This window comes from Myxocyprinus asiaticus, chromosome 9 (genome assembly GCF_019703515.2).
Source record: "Myxocyprinus asiaticus isolate MX2 ecotype Aquarium Trade chromosome 9, UBuf_Myxa_2, whole genome shotgun sequence".
NCBI classification, from domain to species: Eukaryota; Metazoa; Chordata; class Actinopteri; order Cypriniformes; family Catostomidae; genus Myxocyprinus; species Myxocyprinus asiaticus.
The window spans coordinates 21239787-21261603 of NC_059352.1; the positions used below are offsets into that span (position 1 = coordinate 21239787).

At 38.0% G+C, this 21817-nt stretch overlaps 1 protein-coding gene across 3 annotated transcripts in view; it reads left to right on the forward strand.

The window, feature by feature from the left end:
* The window catches only part of LOC127445637 (discoidin domain-containing receptor 2-like), a 66955-nt gene extending 45492 nt beyond the window's left edge, over positions 1-21463 (forward strand). For 2 of the 3 annotated variants that reach the window (XM_051705838.1, XM_051705839.1), the window contains exons 11-17: positions 4387-4606; positions 4980-5206; positions 5358-5485; positions 7902-8099; positions 8398-8632; positions 19814-19963; positions 20106-21463. In XM_051705838.1, coding sequence (XP_051561798.1) covers positions 4387-4606; positions 4980-5206; positions 5358-5485; positions 7902-8099; positions 8398-8632; positions 19814-19963; positions 20106-20237 — 1290 coding nt within the window. In that variant the 3' untranslated portion in view covers positions 20238-21463. The remainder of the gene's footprint in view (positions 1-4386; positions 4607-4979; positions 5207-5357; positions 5486-7901; positions 8100-8397; positions 8633-19813; positions 19964-20105) is intronic. The other variant, XM_051705840.1, reaches the window with a different exon arrangement.
* The last annotated feature ends 354 nt before the right edge of the window (positions 21464-21817 follow it).

Genomic DNA, 21817 nt, shown 5'->3' on the forward strand with positions numbered 1-21817 from the left:
TGTGATCAAATATATCTTTGGTGCTTGGGGGGTCCTGTAGCTAACCTTACACAACGATTACAAAATGTGTCTTAATCAACCTTACACAACGATTACAAAATTTGTCTAATCATTAAAACATTTTTATTTACCAAAATATTAGCTTTATAAGATGAACTTTAAGCCATCAAAACAAAACACATTTGAACAAAAAAATGCCAGTCAAAGCAATCTTGAATTAAACATATACTACTTCACAACAATTTCCACAGTGGTTCATAGCCATGAACTTGTTGCACAGAATTTCTGATACGTGCCTTGCAATTGTCAGCTAAGCAGTGGCTTTTCTGGATCCAGGACATCACATAATGTCTTGGAGAAAACTTCTCTAGTGGAGGGCCAACACACTTAATATAGAGTAACGCTGAATGGCTTTGAAGCTCTAGCCTTGGCCTTGCTGTGTTATTTAAAATGTTCATCCGGCTAAAGCCACACTCACACTCTGCTGTGGAAATAACCAGTGTGTTTACCGTCTGCAAGAGGGGTTTCAGCTCTTTAGGGGGTCTGCGTTTACCAGTGGTCTTAACATTGTCAATGTATTCCCTCATGCCACTCTGTATTTACCTACCATTGTGGAGCTGGAAAAGGGAGCAGAGTTCCTGTACTTCATTCTCAGCATAATCGACATCACACTCTTCTGGCCAGCTAGAGGGATCCAGTGTTTTGATGTTGTTTAGAAAACTCTCATACTGTTTTTTGCTCTGTTAACCAGTCTGAAAACCCATTCTCCTCTCTAGACTTTTAGCTAAAGCATCAAATAACAGCTGCTGATTGATGTCTCGTATGATTTGTCAATGACACTCCTTTAAAGATCTTCAGATCTACTGCTCTCAGAGCCTCCTGTACACACAGACCAGGTATCTCAGCCATGGACTTGCCGAGCAAGACATGCATCTGCACTGGGAAAAGTCATGTTTCTGTCCTGAAGTAACACTGACAATTCTGATAGCTCATCTAGGGCGTCATACATGACTGCAAGACTGTGCACAAAGGTGACGCTACAGAGACGATTTGCTAAACCAACAAACATGCATCTCTCTGTGGAGCTTCGTTTTGGATCAGTCGAGGCATCTGAAAAGTGTTTGTGAAGTGCTGGGTACTGTTGCCATACAGCTTTGATGGTTCTATAACTTGAGGCTATCCATCTAGTGCCAAGAATTCTCCCTATATTCAGAAACTTCAATGCAAGTTCTAGACAGCATGAAGTTAGTTCACGGCGGTTTTTAGCAGAGGCATGATAAAGACTGTAGACCTAGTCAAAAAATGACTGGAACTGGTTCAGCCCAGCAACCTCTTCTACAGCATCTCCAACAATTAGTTCAAGGTGGTGGTTCATACAGTGCCAGATAAGCACATTGGGAAACAGTTGAATGATATTTGCTTCAAAACCTGATTTACTTCCAAACATGAAAGAGGCACCATCTGAAGCAAAACAAACAAAACGTTCTTTCTGAATAGCTTCTGTGAAACCATGGTGCACGAGGTTTTCCATAAGTGCTTGATTAATTCCCTCTGCAGTGGTAGCTGCAAGTTCCACCAAATCTAAAAGAATGTTAGTGGCTCTTCATCTCCATCTAAGCTTGCTCTAATAAAGATGATCAACACAGATTTCTTACTGATAGTTGTGGATTCATCTATCAGAATGGAAAATTTTGTTCTGCTCTCAAGGACCCTTGCCACCACTGTCTTTCTCATTTCACAAGCAATGTGCTGACTATTTTGTGCACAAGACTTGTCAGAGTGTAAAGTCCTTCCCATGTCTATTACATTTAGGACCTGCAGGTCAATATCAGTCAGCAGATCAGTGAAAGGTCTTCCTGATTTGACAATTTTGTAAACCGTGCGGAAAACTCTGTCAGTGGTAAGGAAATGATCCCTCATCATCTCAGTGGTTAACGTTTCTAAGGTTTTGTCTTGCGCTTTTTATAAAATGTTCTCTGCTGAACTGTGATAATCTGATGTTCTGTGTCTGTGTATTTTTTTACGCAGAGACTGCTGCTGTGCATTTTTAGTTGACCCTGAAGGCATCACTTTTACTTTGGCCCATTCCTCAGCAACATTCGTGTGTCCAGAACCTGCCTCTGGCTCAGATTCCTTTACCTTCTGACAAATGGAGCAGCCAAGACTTTTGTTTTGGCAAATAAGCCATGAATACAGTTTCTTTTTGTCTCTCAACATTTGTGCTGTCCAGCATTCTGGGAAATCATCTTGAATATCAACGTCCCTCTCTCCCTGCTCACTCTTGTCTTCACAGCCTGACCGACTGGTGTCTTAAGAGCTGTCTAAACCTGCTGCAACATCTTTCCTCTTACTGAATTCTACAAAAGTAACAAAATTGCAAATACATTTGAATTTGTTTAATGTAGTGTACAGCAGTGTTGGGTAGATTATTGCTGAAATGTAATCTGGTACTGATAACACAATAAACAACAGCAATTGTAACCTGGCTGTAACAATCTTTTAGATAGCTCTTTTTAGGTAATAAATAATAGTTTTGGATCACTTATTGTAATGAAAATCATTAATTTTAAGTACTATAACTATCAACTAATCTGATTAAACAAATTTTAGACTTTAAGTGTAATATAATTGCAAGTACTTGTTTTTAGTAAAATGATTTTGTAATCCAGATTGCATGTAGTACATTACCACCCAACACTGGTTTACAGCTGTCAAATTTGGGTGTCTGAAGTTCTGAACATCAGATTTAAGAATGATCACACTTTCTTCCCCTACTCTTGCTGCCTCAGTTGCACCCTCTCCCATTTCATCCTGACCATGGCTTTCATCTAGGGAGGATAAAAGAGGAGAATAAAAATCTACATAGGCATTATTCATGTAATAATGTATATGACTGTAGTCTGTATGACTGAGCACCAGACTCCCACTCTCTTTCTCTCACACACACACGCACACACGTGCACACACATGCGCACACACACGCGCGCACACACACCCTGCATATCAAACGACCTGAATGATTCCTTCGGAGGGCACGTCGAAGGGTTTATAGTCTAATCATTATCACCATGCTCAAAGACAAGTCAAAGTCATTCTAAACAGAATTTTTAATAAAAATAACTCTAAAAGTGAGTTCCAAATTACCATTATTTTTGAGCCCCACACTTTTCAGCGCTCCAAAGCTCTCACAGTGGATGGTAAATACTTTGAAGGGAATAGAGTGATCATTTCTGAATGGAACGCATCCTCTCTCTCGCTCTCTCAGAATTGTTGTCTCTCAGTCCCTTACAGTCACACGTACAGTATGCATCCTTTCTATTCTAAATAACTGGATATAAACAGCCAGAATCTCCGTCAAAAGTGTCACTTTCGAGCCATTGATGGCGGCTTGGGTAATTTCAATGCAGATTGCTTAAACAGTGGGGTATGAAAATAGCTCAACACTTTAGGGACTAAAACCTGACTTTTCTTTTTTTAATTAAACACACGTACATTTACCTAACTTATGCATGTGTGCATTACCACCACGGCGAGCGCATTCATTTTCAATAATTCAATGCAATCTAGACAATGATCCCTTACTGAATCAATGTACATTATGTTTGTTATTCTTTCTAATGTTAAGTCATATACCTTCTGTTCTCTTCCTTTTAAAGAATGTAAAAGGATATTTTTGCACCATTCACTTGGCCATTTTTGAAGAGTGCGAATCTGATGAAAACTTGCTTGACCTTGTGTGCAGCTTGTTGGAATATTCAGTTCTGATTGGCCAATCACCATTATTTATAGTTTGTAAATTATCATACGTAGAGAATTGTAATATTTCATTTGCATGATAAGTTTTACATAATACATGACACAATTAATCTAAAGGAGATGGTAAGGGGGGATGGTGGTTTTAAAAGGGGGATGCTTTTTGTCATTTTTTGCCATTCCCTCGCATCCCACCTCAACTCGAGCCCTGCTTGTTGATCTATTGTTGACCAATTAATATGATTGTGTGGTTATAGTTTTAAGTATCCATCAAGATCTGTGATGCTAACTCAAACTTACATACCTTTACAAATATTATAATCACTATAGTTAAATAGACTACTGAAATCCCTTAAGTGTTCAGTAACACTGTGACTCTATATGTTCATTGTCTCTCAATGTTCCCATATGAGCCAGACCTATGCAAAAAAAAAAATAATTAAAAAAAATTGCAATGAAAGATGAATATTATGACAATGGTTTTACAATGTTATTGCATGACCACTGAAACAGTGTAAATCCATTTTTCCAGTGCTTGCATAAATGAAAAAATGCAGAATGTATCCATCTGTCTGAGTGCTCTTGTAAATATATGAGCTTTTGGCTTTCTTCACTAAACATCCTTCATTCCAGGTGTCTCGGAGGATGCTGGACGATGAACTAACTGCTAGTCTGTCAATACAGAGTGAGACCTTCACCTATAACAACAACAACAACAGCCCCTCCTCAGTGCCCAGCGAACAGGAATCCAGCTCCACTTATGAACGCATCTTTCCCCTGGGACCCGACTACCAAGAGCCATCCCGCCTTGTTCGCAAACTGCCTGAGTTCTCTCAAACTTCAGAGGATGCTGGTGAGTTTCAGAGAAATGGGCTACATATTAGGGGGCCAATGTTATATTATATATATATATATAACTATTTTAAAAACAATTTTGCTAATAATTTTAATCATTATGCAAGTATAATTCTAAAATGCATTATGAACGCTGTTTAAATGACCATATTACTTAAGAGAAATGGAGCATTTGTACTTAATAAATAAAATAAAAGCATCACATATTTCATATAAAACATGGACTTTGAATGCATGCTAACAAATGTACTAGCATTAAGTGTTGTAAAGCTTCTTATGTACAGTCTAAAATGTCCTACTAGACTTTAGCTTTAGGATTTTTAATCTACATTTCAGATTTCCTCAGAAGATGTGTTTAACTTTGTCTGCAGCATCAACAAGTACAGCTACCAAGACCGCTCAAGCAAGTGCACAAGAGGGTGTTCCACACTACGCCGAGGCAGACATTGTCAACCTGCAAGGTGTGACTGGGGGGAACACGTATGCTGTGCCTGCCCTCACCATGGACCTGCTGTCAGGGAAAGATGTTGCTGTGGAAGAGTTTCCACGGAAACTGCTTACCTTCAAAGAAAAGCTGGGAGAAGGGCAGTTTGGAGAGGTCAGTTCTGACCTCTTCGTTACAAGAATGATGATACTATTTACATTTCTAGTCTTATTCTGTATTTATTCTGTTATATTCTGAGTGATTTTAAAACATATATTTTAAGGCTGTCTGATTATACTGAATGACTGTTATTGCCTATTGACAGGTGCATCTTTGTGAAGCAGAAGGCATGCAAGATTTTATGGATGAGGACTTCTCCTTCGATGTCATTGAAAATGAAACAGTGCTCGTTGCTGTTAAGATGCTTCGAGCGGATGCAAATAAAAATGCTAGGTTTGCAAGCCACATGCCACAGACATGATTTCCAGAAACTGAAACACTGACACTCCATAGCCGCTTTTCCACTATCGGGCCAGTGCGAGCCAGGGCTATCAACTGGCCAGCTGGGGCCAATAGCTTCGGGCGTTGAGCCACAATACCTAAATCGATCTGCATTCCCACCATTGGGGCAAATAGCCACGCAGCATTGACCTAAAAACCACCCTTAATACGCCGCCCTGGTGCAAACGTCACACACTCCGCACACAGCTGAGCTATCATGTTATCTAGTCATCTAAAATATCGAGTTTATATCGTATGTAAACATTAGCTAGCTAGCAAGATAAGTTAGCGTTGACAACTCACTATCTTTAATTGCCATGATGTCCCAAGTGGTCTCTCCACTAACAGAGGGACGATGTCCCAGCACACCGTCCATGATCTCAAACCATTATCTTTGGGCACCGCTTTGTTCATTGTACGTTTTAACTGATTTGTACTCTGCCTGAAATTTTTTTATTTTTCCCAAACCTGTACTGTTGTGCACTGGATACACAACCTGCAAGTTCTGCGATCTTGGTGCTGAAACCTCTGACTTGACTCAGTCAACTCCTCCTTTGACATTGACCCCGCCTCTATCCCCAATTGGCCTTGTTTGGCCCAAGGGTAATTGGTTGGCCAATTGCCGTTGGACTAGAGGAAGCCCCGAGGAGGCACAATGAAGCTCCGGAAGTGATAGTGGGAACGCAACTGGCCCTGGCATGCATTAGCATGCTCTCATTTGGCCCGATAGTGGAAACGTGGCTCATTTTAATTAAAGACCCTTTGAATTCAAAATTAATGTTTTGCTTCTTTTAGTCCACATCCATCAGCTTTAAAGTCATCTATATGCTAGTGTACTTCTAAACACTGACAGAATTTGTTTTCAGAAGATTTAAGCATTTAAAATCTGCAGTTTCTCTCTTTCGGCTAAAAAGACTCTAGAACATCCATGACATCACACGGAGGTTGAGAAACCTTGTCCAGTGAAATGCTTTCTGAAATGAGAATGCACCCTCCCCCTACAACTGTTCAGCCTGTCTGGCTGTGTTCTAACTGGTGCTGATTATGCCTTTGCAGGGGTCTTCAAAGGGAGCACAATCAATGCTGTAGGGTTGTTCTAAAAACAGAATTTCCAATAAAAATAGCTTAAAACGTGAGTTCTGACTGACCATTTTCAACTTTCAGCCAACTGAAGCTGTTACAGTGAAGGGTAATTCTCATTGAAGGGAAAGGGGCATAGGGGCATAGGAAACGCAAGGAAAGCTGTAGAGTTTATTTATATTTTTTGTGCAGCCAGAGGTTTCTTTATTCTCCATTCATGGTAATGGATTAATGTTGTCAGTTAGATCATCGTTCGGTTCTCAAGTCTTAGGAAAAGCTGGCCAGTATTGTGATCGCTTCTCAAGTTTCTCCAGTAAGCGGCTCTGATATGAGCAGCATGGTGGAAAGGGGTATGAGAGTGTGGCTGTAAACTAAAGCCTATTGCATTGAGTTGCTCGACAGGTCCCACCCCCCTTCCTATTTCAGTAGGAAATACGTCAAATCGAACTGCGTTCGTCAAGACACTTCACGAGGACTTAACAAAAAAATGCATTTAAAACCAAATACAAAAAACATCACAGAGCTTATGAACAATTATTATGAACAAGATTTTAATATTTCATAAATGTTAAAGGAATGTTCTGGGTTCAGTACAAGTTAAGCTTTGTAGCATAATGTTGATTACCAGAGAAAATATTTTCAACTCGTCCCTCGTTTATTAAAAAAAGCAAAAATCATGGTTATAGTAAAGCACTTACAATGTTATTGAAAGAGGCCAGTCCATTAAGATTAAAATACACACTTTTTCAAAAGTATATCCACAAGACATGCAAACATGATTTAGTGTTCTAAATGCAATAGTGCAATAAAATCGCTAACGGAGTTTACCTCTGTTACATCATCATTGCTAAGTTGTTATTTTGGATATAACTTTACATAGATATGGTTTGTAAATGACACTAAAATCATGGTAGCTTGTATAATGTTTATGTTTTTTGGCTATCTCTTTGAAACTGTGTTTACTGTTGTAATGTTTATGGACTGGCCCTATTCACTCCGTTGTCAAGTGCTTTACTGTGACTGCGCCCTATATACACCTCCATATATACATATGCACATATATACATGTATATATACATATATATATATATATATATACATAAACTAGGGACTAGTCAAAATTATTTGTTGTGGCAATCAACTTTATGCCATCAATGCTGTCAATTGAGCTTACCTTGTATTGAACCCAGAACTGTTCATTCTTTCAACAAGCATATAATTTTTCTGTAGTATCCAATATAAGCACAGCCACAGCCAAATTGCCATAATTTCTTCCCTCTGTTTACAGGAATGATTTCTTGAAGGAAATAAAGATCATGTCACGGTTGAAAGACCCCAACATTATCCGGCTCCTGGCAGTGTGTATGAGCTCGGACCCTCTGTGTATGATCACTGAGTACATGGAGAATGGAGACCTTAATCAGTTCCTGTCTCGCCATGAGCCCGAGGGCATAATCGCTCTACTCAGCAATGCTCCAACAGTCAGGTAGATATCAAACTGAATTAGTATTTACAATAACAAGCAAGGCATCTGCCAAGAACATGATGGTAAATTGCAATGGCTATTGTAAGTGCAATTGCAGGGGTGGCTTGTGTAACATTTAAAATGCATATTATTAAAAGATGGACATTGTATTTATTATGAAAGGAGTATATGGAATTGCAGAAATAGAATATAGGAGGAAATAGGAGTCAGCAAGTAACTTATCATTGCTAAATGTGATTTCTTACCTTAACCACACAAAGTAATGACTCACATTCTATGTTTTAACTGTCTTTCTCAGCTATAGTAACCTACACTACATGGCCACACAGATTGCTTCAGGCATGAAATATCTCTCCTCACTCAATTTTGTGCATCGGGACTTGGCCACCCGCAACTGTCTGGTGGGGAAGAACTACACCATCAAGATTGCAGACTTTGGCATGAGTAGGAACCTGTATAGTGGAGACTACTACCGCATTCAGGGCAGAGCTGTGCTGCCCATCCGTTGGATGTCCTGGGAGAGCATTCTTCTGGTCAGTCACACAATCTAGACAAACCATAAATCATACCCTGTCCTCAAATCCTTTTAAGTGGCCCAGTATATTTATTTATTTATTTTATTTTTATTTTTATTTTTTTCCCTTTTTCACCCAATTTGGAATGCCCAATTCCCAGTGCGCTTTTAAGTCCTTGTGGTCACGTAGTGATTCGCCTCAATCCGGGTGGCGGAGGATGAATCCCAGTTGCCTCCATGTCTGAGACCATCAACCCGTGCATCTTATCATGTGGCTTGTTGAGCGCGTCGCCACGGAGACATAGCCCGTGTGGAGGCTTCACGCCATCCACCGCGGCATCCGCGCTCAACTCACCACACGCCCCACCGAGAACGAACCACATTATAGCGACCACGAGGAGGTTACCCCATGTGACTGTACCCTCCCTAGCAACCGGGCCAATTTGGTTGCTTAGGAGACCTGGCTGGAGTCACTAACTGGCCCAGTATTAACAGCTGTTGATTCAGAAGTCTACTAGACCAGTGGTTCTCAACTGGTGGGTCACCACTTTAAAATAGGTTGCAGGTATATTCTGATAGGGTCACAGGCAGCAAGGAAAAAACAATATAAATACAAATAACAAAATGCATCTAACCATATAATCATGCATAGTTAGGATAGTCAGGATAAATAAGTTTCTGAACCTTTAAAGGGAGAAATTTGTTTCCCATATGTTTTGTTTTTTTATATCAAATGCTGTGTGCCCAGTCATCTATTTGGGTGCAAATTCAGCTGTATCTTGGTAGAAATTAACCAAATTAGACAGATGCCAACATAGACAGATTGTGTGACATGCCCTCATCCTCAAAAACCAAAAATCATGAACAAAACTACACAATGAAAAAGAAGGTATGATCCAGACTACATTAAATGGGTTCGCTTGCAACTTGGGTAAACATGATTATGCTGAACATAAGGTTTTTTGTGCAGTGAATTTTTTCATTTTCATTAATATTTTAGTTATATTAATATTATAAATAATAATAGGTTCCAATGTTTTATTTTAACCCTTTAAAGGGTTTAAAGATTTCCTCTTTCAGTGGCATGCCCAAAATTAAAATAATTTTCCGGGTTCAATACAAGTTAGCTAAGCTAAATCGACAGCATTTGTGGCATATTATGTTGATTACCACAAAAATTTATTTTGACTCGTCACTCATTTTCTTTAAAAAAGCTAAAATCTGGGTTTCAGTGAGGCACTTAAAAAACAAAAAAACTTTAACTTTTTTTCTTATTTTCTGATTTAAAATTATATACAATATTTCAGGGCGTAAATAAGGTAGCTCAGATCTCGATCATGTCAACTGTAACTGAGTAAAATGTTGTGTTGATACGACAAAGCAATCAATAGTTAGCATTAGAATAGCATTGCAAAAATAATTTATCCTTGAGTTCAATAATCTCTCCAAGTGTCCAAAAGCCTCTCCAAACAAATAAAACATAATAATTATACATATGAACTAATTACACATGCAAATACAACAATTACTAAAGGTATGCTCTCTCTCCAAAGCATGCAGGCATGAGAAACGAGATCTCATTCAGTTCCATTCGTCATCATTTAAAAGGGGTATGACATACTCTTTTTTAACAATTTTATTATCTTCCCTGAGGTCCACTTAGAATGTTAGTCAAGTTTTTTTTTTTGCACCAAACAGTCATAATTTAGTCATATATAATAATTTTCCACCCTGTCTCTGGCTCTCTGTCTGAAACGCTCGGTTTCAAGCTGTCTGATCCTTTAAGACTTTAATGTAAACGCCCACTGTTGTGATTGGCTAACATCATGCAGCTCTTCCAATACAGGCATATTTGAAACAAAATCAGAAGAAAATGAACCAACTCCACACACCATTAAAACTATATTTCAGGGTTAGCACATAGCATACACGTAACACATTTCATCTGAATGTTCACTCAAGCACAGCATAAATTATCAAACAGTTACGACATATGAAATATTCTTGAATGAAATTGATTACTTACAGTTTTTCATCCAATAGTCCAATTTTAACTGCCCCATCTTTCAATAACAGTTCCTTTGCAAAGTTTGAATCATATTGTGACTATTTCACAAGCAATTCACTTTGAAATCTTCTGAATACACAAACGTAATACAGTACATGGTGATGATGGGTGCTTCAACCAGCTTCAACAGGCCAAAGCAGAAACGCTTTGGCCTGTTGGTTTGTTTACACACACATGGCCGGACACACATAAAAACGATCTAAGATGTTTACAATTAAAAATAGCACAGATGGGTGCAAAAACTATCCAGGATATCATCCAAACATCACAACAGCAAGATAGCGCAGCTGAATGAAACATAATGGAGGATCCAATTTAGAGATAGAACTTGATATTGCATCTTTTAAAAGTGGAGCGAGATGTATGATAACGTTCAGAGCTGTTCGTCTATTGCACGTTTATGTAGAAAAACATTTAAATCCAGACAGGTGTCCTGTGTAAGTCAAATCTGGATGAATCTCCCATGATATGCCCATCTCTCTCCTCTTCACCTGTGTGACTGACTGAGCACCAGTGGGTGGGGCCAAGGGTGAAATGACAGAAAAATAGGCATTGCATATGCAGATGTATTTGGTCCTTGTGACGTCACAAGTTCCACGAATACCAAATGAGCCATTTTTGTAGCTTGGTTTAAATAAATGCTCTTTTTCTATTAACCCTTTTATACGTACCGACACATATGTGATGGTTAATAGCTGGGCCCCACAGAGTAGGGTCACACATATGTTTCTGCAACAGCCAGTTACGTTACAAGCTGCCAGATTCAAATCGGCTTTCGCGCAGACACAGGCTGCGCTGGTCAAGCATCTGTTATTTATATTCGCTCAAACAGTTACTCATATAGTCTTTTAAACAGTGGTGGACGAAGTACACAAACCAAGTACTTGAGTTAAAGTAGAGATACACCAGGTAAAATATTACTCCAGTAAAAGTAAAAGTGCTCCCTTTACACTTTCACTTGAGTAAAAGTACAAAAGTATTTGCCTTCAAATGTACTTAAGTATCCAAAGTACTATGATTTATTATGGCTATAATATCCAGTTATCATTTTTGTCACAAGACTCATGCTTAATCAACAATATGTGAAAAGACTCTAATGTTACTCTTAGCACACCAATCTATTAATAGAATGATATTAATTAGTCAGACACTTATGTCTATTAAAATTATCATGAGCTCAACCTTGAAGCTAAACAATTTCCTTTAGAATCAAATGAAATAACAGGATTTCAGAGCAGGTTTAAATTTAAGGTTTATTTGTAACAGTTGCAAGTTTAAGTTTAATAACTTGTATTATACACAGGTTCACATGAGTTTTCTTTTACTATATTGTATCTGAATGTCTCTGTGCATAAATATAAACTGGCCATATCAAATTTACTGTAACAGGAACTAGTTTTTGTGTCAGAAGAAACACACTTGCCAGTCACAGCTGCATGTGTGTACAAAACTCAGTCATGCATTTCTCCACAAAGTCAGGAAGAATGTTATATTAATTTAGTAATGCTTGGATGTGTGATTGTCAGTGTTTGTGCATTAATTCCTATACTGCTTCACATAAAACCTGGTGATACCTGGTAAATAAAATAACTTGGTAAATATAAATATATATATATATATATAACTAAGGTGACCTCAACATAGTGTGGACATCTCAAAACAAATTACATAAACTGTCATCACAAATGACATGTACTAAAACAACAAGCCTCAAATGGCAATGAACAATTTGTGGCAGTAAACATCATTAATCAGCATGCCATTAATTCTGCTTATGGTGAGTGTGCTAGTAGAGTAGGGCACTGATGATCTAACTAAAGTGGCAATATTTTTTATTCAGCTTGAGAAGGAGCTGATTCTCAAATTTTTTTGAGTCCATTCTTGCCCTCCTTGGACTGAAATTAAGCCCTGCTGTGCTGAAAAGACGTTCACAAGCTGCAGAAGCAGGTAAAGCAGTGTTGACCTTCAATGAAACTTACAGACTGCTGGGAAGGACTTGAGAATTTCTTTGTCATCAGCTTTGCAGGCAAGGTAGCCATCTAACTGCTTGATACCTTCCTGGCCATGAGTAGGCTTCAAAGAAGTCCTCTTCCTCAGAGGCACTGGAACCATCAACTGTTGTTTGATTCAAAGTCTCTTCCTCCAGATGGTCCTTGATGTAGTCCAGGCCTGAAATGGACATTTCCATAGATGCTAAGAATCAAAACTTCACTTTAATCATCCACATTTCTCCAGATAAAAATATCAAAAGAACAGCATTGTCCTATGTATTTCCAAGGTGCATTTAAAACTAACCTAAACAAATTGAGAATGTCAAGATAAAATTTGAGTTGGATATCTTTTAAAAATGATTTGGCTCAGTTTCTTTGAATCTTTAACAGATGACACTTTTCAAAAACAAAAACTAAAATAATCTTACCTAGTTTGACAATGTGTTCATCCGATGTCCAGGATGTTTTAAATTTCGGGACAAGGATTGCAGCTGCTATAAACTCTGGCTCTACCAGTATGTTTCCAAAGCGCTGCTGCAGGCCTCCTTGGATGGCATCCACCAGAGGTTTGCAGTACCTGGAGGTAATGCAAATTTGGTCCAGTTTCGAGATGAGGAGTGTCAAAGTAGGCAGAAGCCATCCCATCTGAACATCGATTTCAGCCTGAAGAATGTTGAGGGCTTTGGCTAGGGGGCTCATGGTTCCGGCATACTCTTCCAGAAAGGCAATTTCAACTGGACTCAACCTATCACACATTCAGACAACAACAATTAATCATTTCAAGTCATTACACTTTTAAGTGTGTGCGTGTGTGTGTGTGTGTGTGTGTGTGTGTGTGTGTGTGTGTGTGTGTGTGTGTGTGAGAGAGAGAGAGAGAGAGAGAGAGAGAGAGGGAAGTGTCATTTTACTGTATCTACTGTTTTACTGTTTCCCTGTATCTACTCCTATCAGATCCTTGAGTAGTTAAGCTACTACTCAAAGTAATGTGTTTTAAAAAAAAGTTTTACTATTAACATTACATTACTGGAACATGAATTTAAAGGAATTATAAAAAAAACATCACTTACATTGGCAACTTGAGTGAAGTGCAGACAGTTCTGATAGCCCCCTCTCCCTGATCTTTAATGATTCGAAGCACTCTCTCAACGGCGAGAAATAAGGAATTCCACCTTGTTGTGTTGGGGCGGATCAGCTGAATTTTGCACGTCTTCTATAATCTCTGCTGCAGCCACAGATCTGCCACACTTATTCCATAGTGCATGGCACTTTGCAAATGCTGACCTGGACAGCTTCTTGTAGGCTTCATTTGAACAGGCTTTGGCTGCATCCACTGTGGAAACCAAGTTTAATAAGTGGCAGGCACAACGATGATGCTTTGGAAGTTGGAATTGTAAGCCATCATCCTCATCTAAAACAGCTGTGTCCTCTACAAAGTCCACCTCGACACCAACCACATCCTCATCATCTCCATCACACATCACATCACTTATCTCATCTTCAGTCTCATCTGAAGCAGAGTTGTTGTTCTCATCTTGCTCTCCGTATATATCAACTAACTTAACATACACAATGAAACCGTTTTCTGTAAGCTACAGTTAGATTACTCAATTAAAAATGACCACCAGAATGAAAATGGCTTACCTCGACGTGTTTCCTTAGATTTGAAGGAGAATTCTTGTAAGAAGAAATTTTACAGGGCCGAGGCAGGCAGAGAAGGCAATTGAAAATGAAGGACTCTTTCTTCTTTTCAACGACTTCAAAAAAATTGCGCAAATAAGGCCTCTGGTGTTGTGGCAAGTTAGAGTCAGGAGTTTCTTCCATCATTTTTGAAGGCACTGGCACTCTCAGTCTCAAAATGTTAACGCTGAACTGTATTCGTGTGTAGATACCACCAAGCGGCAACCAAAACGAGTTCAAAACAGAGCGCGCGCTGTACCCTGATTGGTGGCTTGCCATGTGCCTGACCAGTTAAGTTAACTTTTTTATCCACTAATAAATAAAAAGGAACGACTGATTTCACAAAATGTAGTTGAGTAAAAGTAAGATATTTGACTTTGAAATGTAGTGAAGTTAAAGTAAAAAGTCTCCCCAAATGGAAATACTTCAGTAAAGTACAGATACGTGAAAAAGTTACTTAAGTACAGTAACAAATTACATTTACTTCGTTACTGTCCACCACTGCTTTTAAACCACAGAATAAGTTTATTGTATATACACTGGCAGCCAAAAGTTTGGATTAATGTAAAGATTTTGCTCTTATGGAAAGAAATTGGTACTTTTATTCACCAAAGTGGCATTCAACTGATCACAATGTATAGTCAGGACATTAATAACATGAAAAATTACTATTACAATTTGAAAAAAATGTTCAGAACTTCTTAAACTATTTCAAAGATTTCTCAACAAAACATTCTCCATGTGCAGCAATAACAGCTTTGCAGATCCTTGGCATTCTAGCTGTCAGTTTGTCCAGATACTCAGGTGACATTTCACCCCATGCTTCCTATAGCACTTGCCATAGATGTCTTGTCGGGCACTTCTCACACACCTTACAGTCTAGCTGATCCCGCAAAAGCTCATTGGGTTTAAGATCCATAACACTCTTTTCCAATTATCTGATGTCCAATGTCTGTTTCTTTGCCCACTCTAACCTTTTCTTTTTGTTTTTCTGTTTCAAAAGTGTCTTTTTCTTTGCAATTCTTCCCATAAGGCCTGCACCTCTCTGTACTGATGTACATGAAATTGGTTTTGAGCGGGTAGAATTAAATGAAGCTGTCAGCTGAGGACATGTGAGGCATCTATTTCTCAAACTACAGACTCTGATGTACTTATCCTCTTGTTTGGTTGTACATCTGGCTTTCCACATCTCTTTCTGTCCTTGTTAGAGCCAGTTGTCCTTTGTCTTTAAAAACTGTAGTGTACGCCTTTGTATGAAATCTTCTTTTTTATTTTTTTTTTTTTTTTGCCAAATTCAAGCATTGTATAGACTTCATTCCTCAAAACAATGATTGACTGACGAGTTTCTAAAGAAAGCTGTTTCTTTTTTGCCATTTTAGACCTAATATTGACCTTAAGACATGCCAGTCTATTGCATACTGTGGCAACTCAAAAACAAACACAAAGACAATGTTAAGCTTCATTTAACAAACCAAATAGCTTTCAACTGTGTTTGATATAATGTCAAGTGATTTTCTAGTACCAAATTAGCAATTTAGCATGATTACTCAATGATAAGGTGTTGGAGTGATGGCTGCTGGAAATGGGGCCTGTCTAGATTTGATCAAAAATGACTTTTTTCAAATAGTGATGGTGCTGTTTTTTACATCAGTAATGACCTGACTATACTTTGTTCTCAGCTGAATGCCACTTTGGTGACTTAAGTTACCAATTTCCTTCCGAAACAGCAAAATCTGTACATTATTCCAAACTTTCGGCCGCCAGTGTACATACATCCATCTCGTCACCAAAGTACCATGATAAAAAGTTTACAGCTCTTATACACACAGTCAGTACATCAAATGCGATCTTCCTCCGATGCATGCTGCCATTTGTTTACATAAGTAGCGGTTGTCATTCGGCAAACAGATAGCTACTCAGAGTCTTTTCAAGCACATAATATGTTTATTTTATGTAACAAACAGCTAAATTGTCACCAAAGTACCACAATGAAAGTTCACAGTTTGTATATGCACAACCATCATATAAATGCGATCTTCCCATGCACGCAGCTACGTCTGCTGATTAGGTGCACCTGCGGTTTTCATTAACACAAACAGCAACTCAAACAGTTTTTCAGGCATATAATATATTTGTTTTCTGAAAGAGACAGCCAAACTTTCACAAAAACACCACGATAACAGTTTAAACTCGTATACTCACAGTGAAAACATGCTGATTGAGCACGATTATTCATGCACACAGCTAAGTCTGTTACATTAGTGTTTGTCACACACACACACACACACACACACACAATGTCTGAGATGTCAAACAGTGCATAGGCAAACCGGACTGCTGATATTATTTATTCATTTGATTTTTACAGCTATAAAAGCAAAATAAATCAAATAAAAACAGTACAGCAGACATAACCCATTTGTTCACATGTTTACTATATTATATACAATATTTTTTATGACAAGAAATCAAAAATTTAAATAAAATAATAAAAAAATACCCGTCTACACTGTGCAGTGTCACGTGCAAAAATAATAGTTCTGAAACTAACAGTATGTTTTTATAGTATGACCTCTTATACATCAAAAGATCAAGGAAAATTGAATTCCTCATGTCATGACACCTTTAAGCCATCATTGAGTCTGTGTTATGTACTTGGCGCCATCTCCTGTTGGTCATATGTAATTAGAGTGAACGATCCTCTCTGCCCATTTTTGGATGACTCCCACCTCTGGTTGCAGCATTATAAATCCTAATACGATTAGTTTAGCATTCCATTACACTGGACAATGCACTACATAATTTCCGATTAAGTCATCTGATCCAGGAAACATGTTTTAAGCTAGAATGAACATTACGTGTTGTGTGCACATTGTGCTTCGTGTGGACTAGCTAATGATCTATGCATCCGTTTACACTGTGTGTGGGCTCGTTTTAATAGGAATCCCCTCCTCTAAGTAATGGTATGTGATATTTTATGTTCTTTTTATTTTTCGTTTAGTTATTAGCAAAAACACGGATTACAAGAAACTGTAACATTGTACAAATGTACTATTACTCGCAATATTTTTCTGTAAGACAAACTCAGCTGGTTGTATTCTACTCTTTGCGAGCTTTCCAACAACATATGACACATAGCTATTTGATCAGTTTGATGTTTTTACCAATTACAATGATATGTACAGTGCAAAATTAATAACAAATTATCAAAATGGAACACTTCTGATTTGTCTGCAAATTTCAAAGTACTTGTTTAGTTTTGGTCATAATGCCTACATGAATTGTAAAGTACAGCTTCTAAGCTTTAAAGTGATACCTATTTTGTGTTGGTCAAGAAATAGGGGCAGTGGTGGCTCAGCAGTTAAGGCTCTGGGTTACTGGTCAGAAGGTCAGGGTTTCAAGCCCCAGCACCACCAAGATGCCACTGTTGGGCCCTTGAGCAAGGCCCTTGACCCTATCTGCTCCAGGGGCACCATATCATGGCTGACCCTGCACTCTGACCCCAGCTTAGCTGGGATATGTGAAAAAAAGAATTTCACTGTATACAGGTGCATCTCAATAAATTAGAATGTCGTGGAAAAGTTTATTTATTTCAGTAATTCAACTCAAATTGTGAAACTCGTGTATTAAATAAATTCAATGCACACAGACTGAAGTAGTTTAAGTCTTTGGTTCTTTTAATTGTGATGATTTTGGCTCACATTTAACAAAAACCCACCAATTCACTATCTCAAAAAATTAGAATATGGTGACATGCCAATCAGCTAATCAACTCAAAACACCTGCAAAGGTTTCCTGAGCCTTCAAAATGGTCTCTCAGTTTGGTTCACTAGGCTACACAATCATGGGGAAGACTGCTGATCTGACAGTTATCCAGAAGACAATCATTGACACCCTTCACAAGGAGGGTAAGCCACAAACATTCATTGCCAAATAAGCTGGCTGTTCACAGAGTGCTGTATCCAAGCATGTTAACAGAAAGTTGAGTGGAAGGAAAAAGTGTGGAAGAAAAAGATGCACAACCAACCGAGAGAACCGCAGCCTTATGATTGTCAAGCAAAATCGATTCAAGAATTTGGGTGAACTTCACAAGGAATGGACTGAGGCTGGGGTCAAGGCATCAAGACACAGACATGTCAAGGAATTTGGCTACAGTTGTCGTATTCCTCTTGTTAAGCCACTCCTGAACCACAGACAACGTCAGAGGCGTCTTACCTGGGCTAAGGAGAAGAAGAACTGGACTGTTGCCCAGTGGTCCAAAGTCCTCTTTTCAGATGAGAGCAAGTTTTGTACTTCATTTGGAAACCAAGGTCCTAGAGTCTGGAGGAAGGGTGGAGAAGCTCATAGCCCAAGTTGCTTGAAGTCCAGTGTTAAGTTTCCACAGTCTGTGATGATTTGGGGTGCAATGTCATCTGCTGGTGTTGGTCCATTGTGTTTTTTGAAAACCAAAGTCACTGCACCCGTTTACCAAGAAATTTTGGAGCACTTCATGCTTCCTTCTGCTGACCAGCTTTTTAAAGATGCTGATTTCATTTTCCAGCAGGATTTGGCACCTGCCCACACTGCCAAAAGCACCAAAAGTTGGTTAAATGACCATGGTGTTGGTGTGCTTGACTGGCCAGCAAACTCACCAGACCTGAACCCCATAGAGAATCTATGGGGTATTGTCAAGAGGAAAATGAGAAACATGAGACCAAAAAATGCAGATGAGCTGAAGGCCACTGTCAAAGAAACCTGGGCTTCCATACCACCTCAGCAGTGCCACAAACTGATCACCTCCATGCCACGCCGAATTGAGGCAGTAATTAAAGCAAAAGGAGCCCCTACCAAGTATTGAGTACATATACAGTAAATGAACATACTTTCCAGAAGGCCAACAATTCACTAAAAATGTTTTTTTTATTGGTCTTATGATGTATTCTAATTTTTTGAGATAGTGAATTGGTGGGTTTTTGTTAAATGTGAGCCAAAATCATCACAATTAAAAGAACCAGAGACTTAAACTACTTCAGTCTGTGTGCACTGAATTTATTTAATACACGAGTTTCACAATTTGAGTTGAATTACTGAAATAAATGAACTTTTCCACGACATTCTAATTTATTGAGATGCACCTGTATGTGCAAATGTGTGATAAATAAATATAATTAAATTGAGACTGTAGTTATTCATATTTTGATAATTATTTATTTTTCAGCAGGCCAATCCGAGCTTAAAGGGTTAAGAAAATGTTTTGTTTACTTATGTGATTAATCACTTGATGTGCAGTCTTGGTCCTGAGGCAAAACCAGCTGAGAACCATTGTCCCAGAAGAACATATTTTGTATTTTGTGGCAGCATAGAGACAGAAATATAGGCTATTGAAATATCTAGTTTCCTTTAAAGACCTGACTACATGCTATAGATTAAAATAGATTTAGAAGTCTATAATAGTCTGACACAATATGATCTCTACACTCTGCAGGGAAAATTCACCACATCCAGTGATGTGTGGGCTTTTGGTGTGACCCTTTGGGAGATGCTTACCTTCTGTAAAGAGCAGCCCTACTCACAACTATCAGACGAGCAGGTCATTGAAAATACAGGGGAGTTCTTTCGGGATCAAAGGAGACAGGTATGAAAATAGTTAACCGCTTTTGTGTTTTAAAGAGATCTTCTGATTAAACTGAAATCTGATCCCTCTTATTCAGCCTTACCACATCTATACCTTATTTCAGGGTGGTATATAATAGTTCTGAATATATTTTTATTGTCAGATATACCTGCCCCAGCCGCCAATGTGTCCTGACCCCATCTACAAGCTCATGTTGAGCAGCTGGCACAGGAATACCAAAGAACGTCCATCCTTCCAGGAGATTCATCGCACCCTACTGGAGTGCAAGCCATAGTGTTCACTTTTGTGCCATCCGTGGCACCTTCAGAGACATTTCAGTGCGCCCACAGGACTCCAGTCAACCACACGCTACAACAGGCACTTACAACTTCCCTTATATAGTCCGATAGATAAGAATACATTATTCTTTAGTAGCAATTTTCACTGTGATTGTGCAAATACAAACTAATATATATTGTACAAATAAACTATGCAGTTTTTTATTTAGCCCCCTAACTAAGTGCATTTGGCTGGCATACAATAAATGGGTAGCACTAGGCCAAATAAATGTAGCAATTAATTTAGGCACATTTAACACCAAAGAATAGGATTTTTACACACTGTGTAATTTCTCCAGATAACTCTATTCTATCTAAAATATCTATCTGAATTAGAAGCAATGATTTAAAAAAAAAAAAAAATTATAAACAAACCGTATTTCCATCTTAATGTTGTTTTCAGTATTTTGAAGCCGAAGACAGCTTGAATGTAAATAAGAATGCATTTTAATTGACATTCAGATTCAGCTTTGGTTTTATCTTTATGTCTTTGTGCATATGTTCATCTCATTTATCTAGAAATATTTTGTTATTTTACATATTCTATTTTTTTCTCTTTATTCTATTCTGTAGTAAGCTGAAAAAACACTTGGATTAACAATTTTAAAACTACATTTATCTGGTTTTCACTGAAGTTCAAAATCAAAATCTGAAAAAGCAAACCTAATATGATGTAAACTTTTCCATTGGTCAAGACATTGTAAAATGTTTAATAGTGGTATCCTATACCTACATATAGTGTTAATATTTAAATGAATTACATAATGTAAGTGTTTGTTCTTTCCCTAGTGTTATTCTCTAAAATCTTATTATGATGGTTATTTAAGACTTGTAATGGTGAAATTTAAGTTGTTTTTTGTTTTTCTTTGCTCAAAACAACTTTTGAATCATGAAATGTTAATAGCTGAAATTTCAGCATTCTAATTTTTGTAAATGAGCTATACATTTTTGTCATTCTTTTACAGAAATCACTCGCTTGCATGAAGTTGGATGAAATCCAGTGTAGTAACATTACTTTAATACTAATCTCACTTTTTTTTATTGTTCGTTTGATGTCCAATGTCTTCATTTATTCTGTTTGGGAATGATTATCAAGGTACACCACAGGGAGCATTATGCGCATTGATTAATGTCTGTTTAATGTTGAAGATCTTTAGAGCAAATGAAAATAAGCTTTACTTCAGCTGTTTTGTCTTATTTTTATATAAATGTATATTGGTACAAGGTGGTGCTGAATTGCTAAAGTTTTGTTGGATAAATACTGGATTTGTATTGAACAGATGCACTATGATGGTTTACAGTACGTTGTGATGTGTTTTGGGATGTGAAAAGTGCTGCAAATGGAACACTCAGAAATCTAACTTGTAATCAATTTGTTTACTTGTAAATAGTTTTTTGGAAGGTCACTGTCTATGACCATAATAATGAAATTTTGTGCACCTTTTGTTTTTGGTTGTGATATCTACCAAACCATAAGAAGTGATTTGGATCTGGGTTAAAGGTCAATGGCAATATTTATAGCTTTTAACATTCTTGA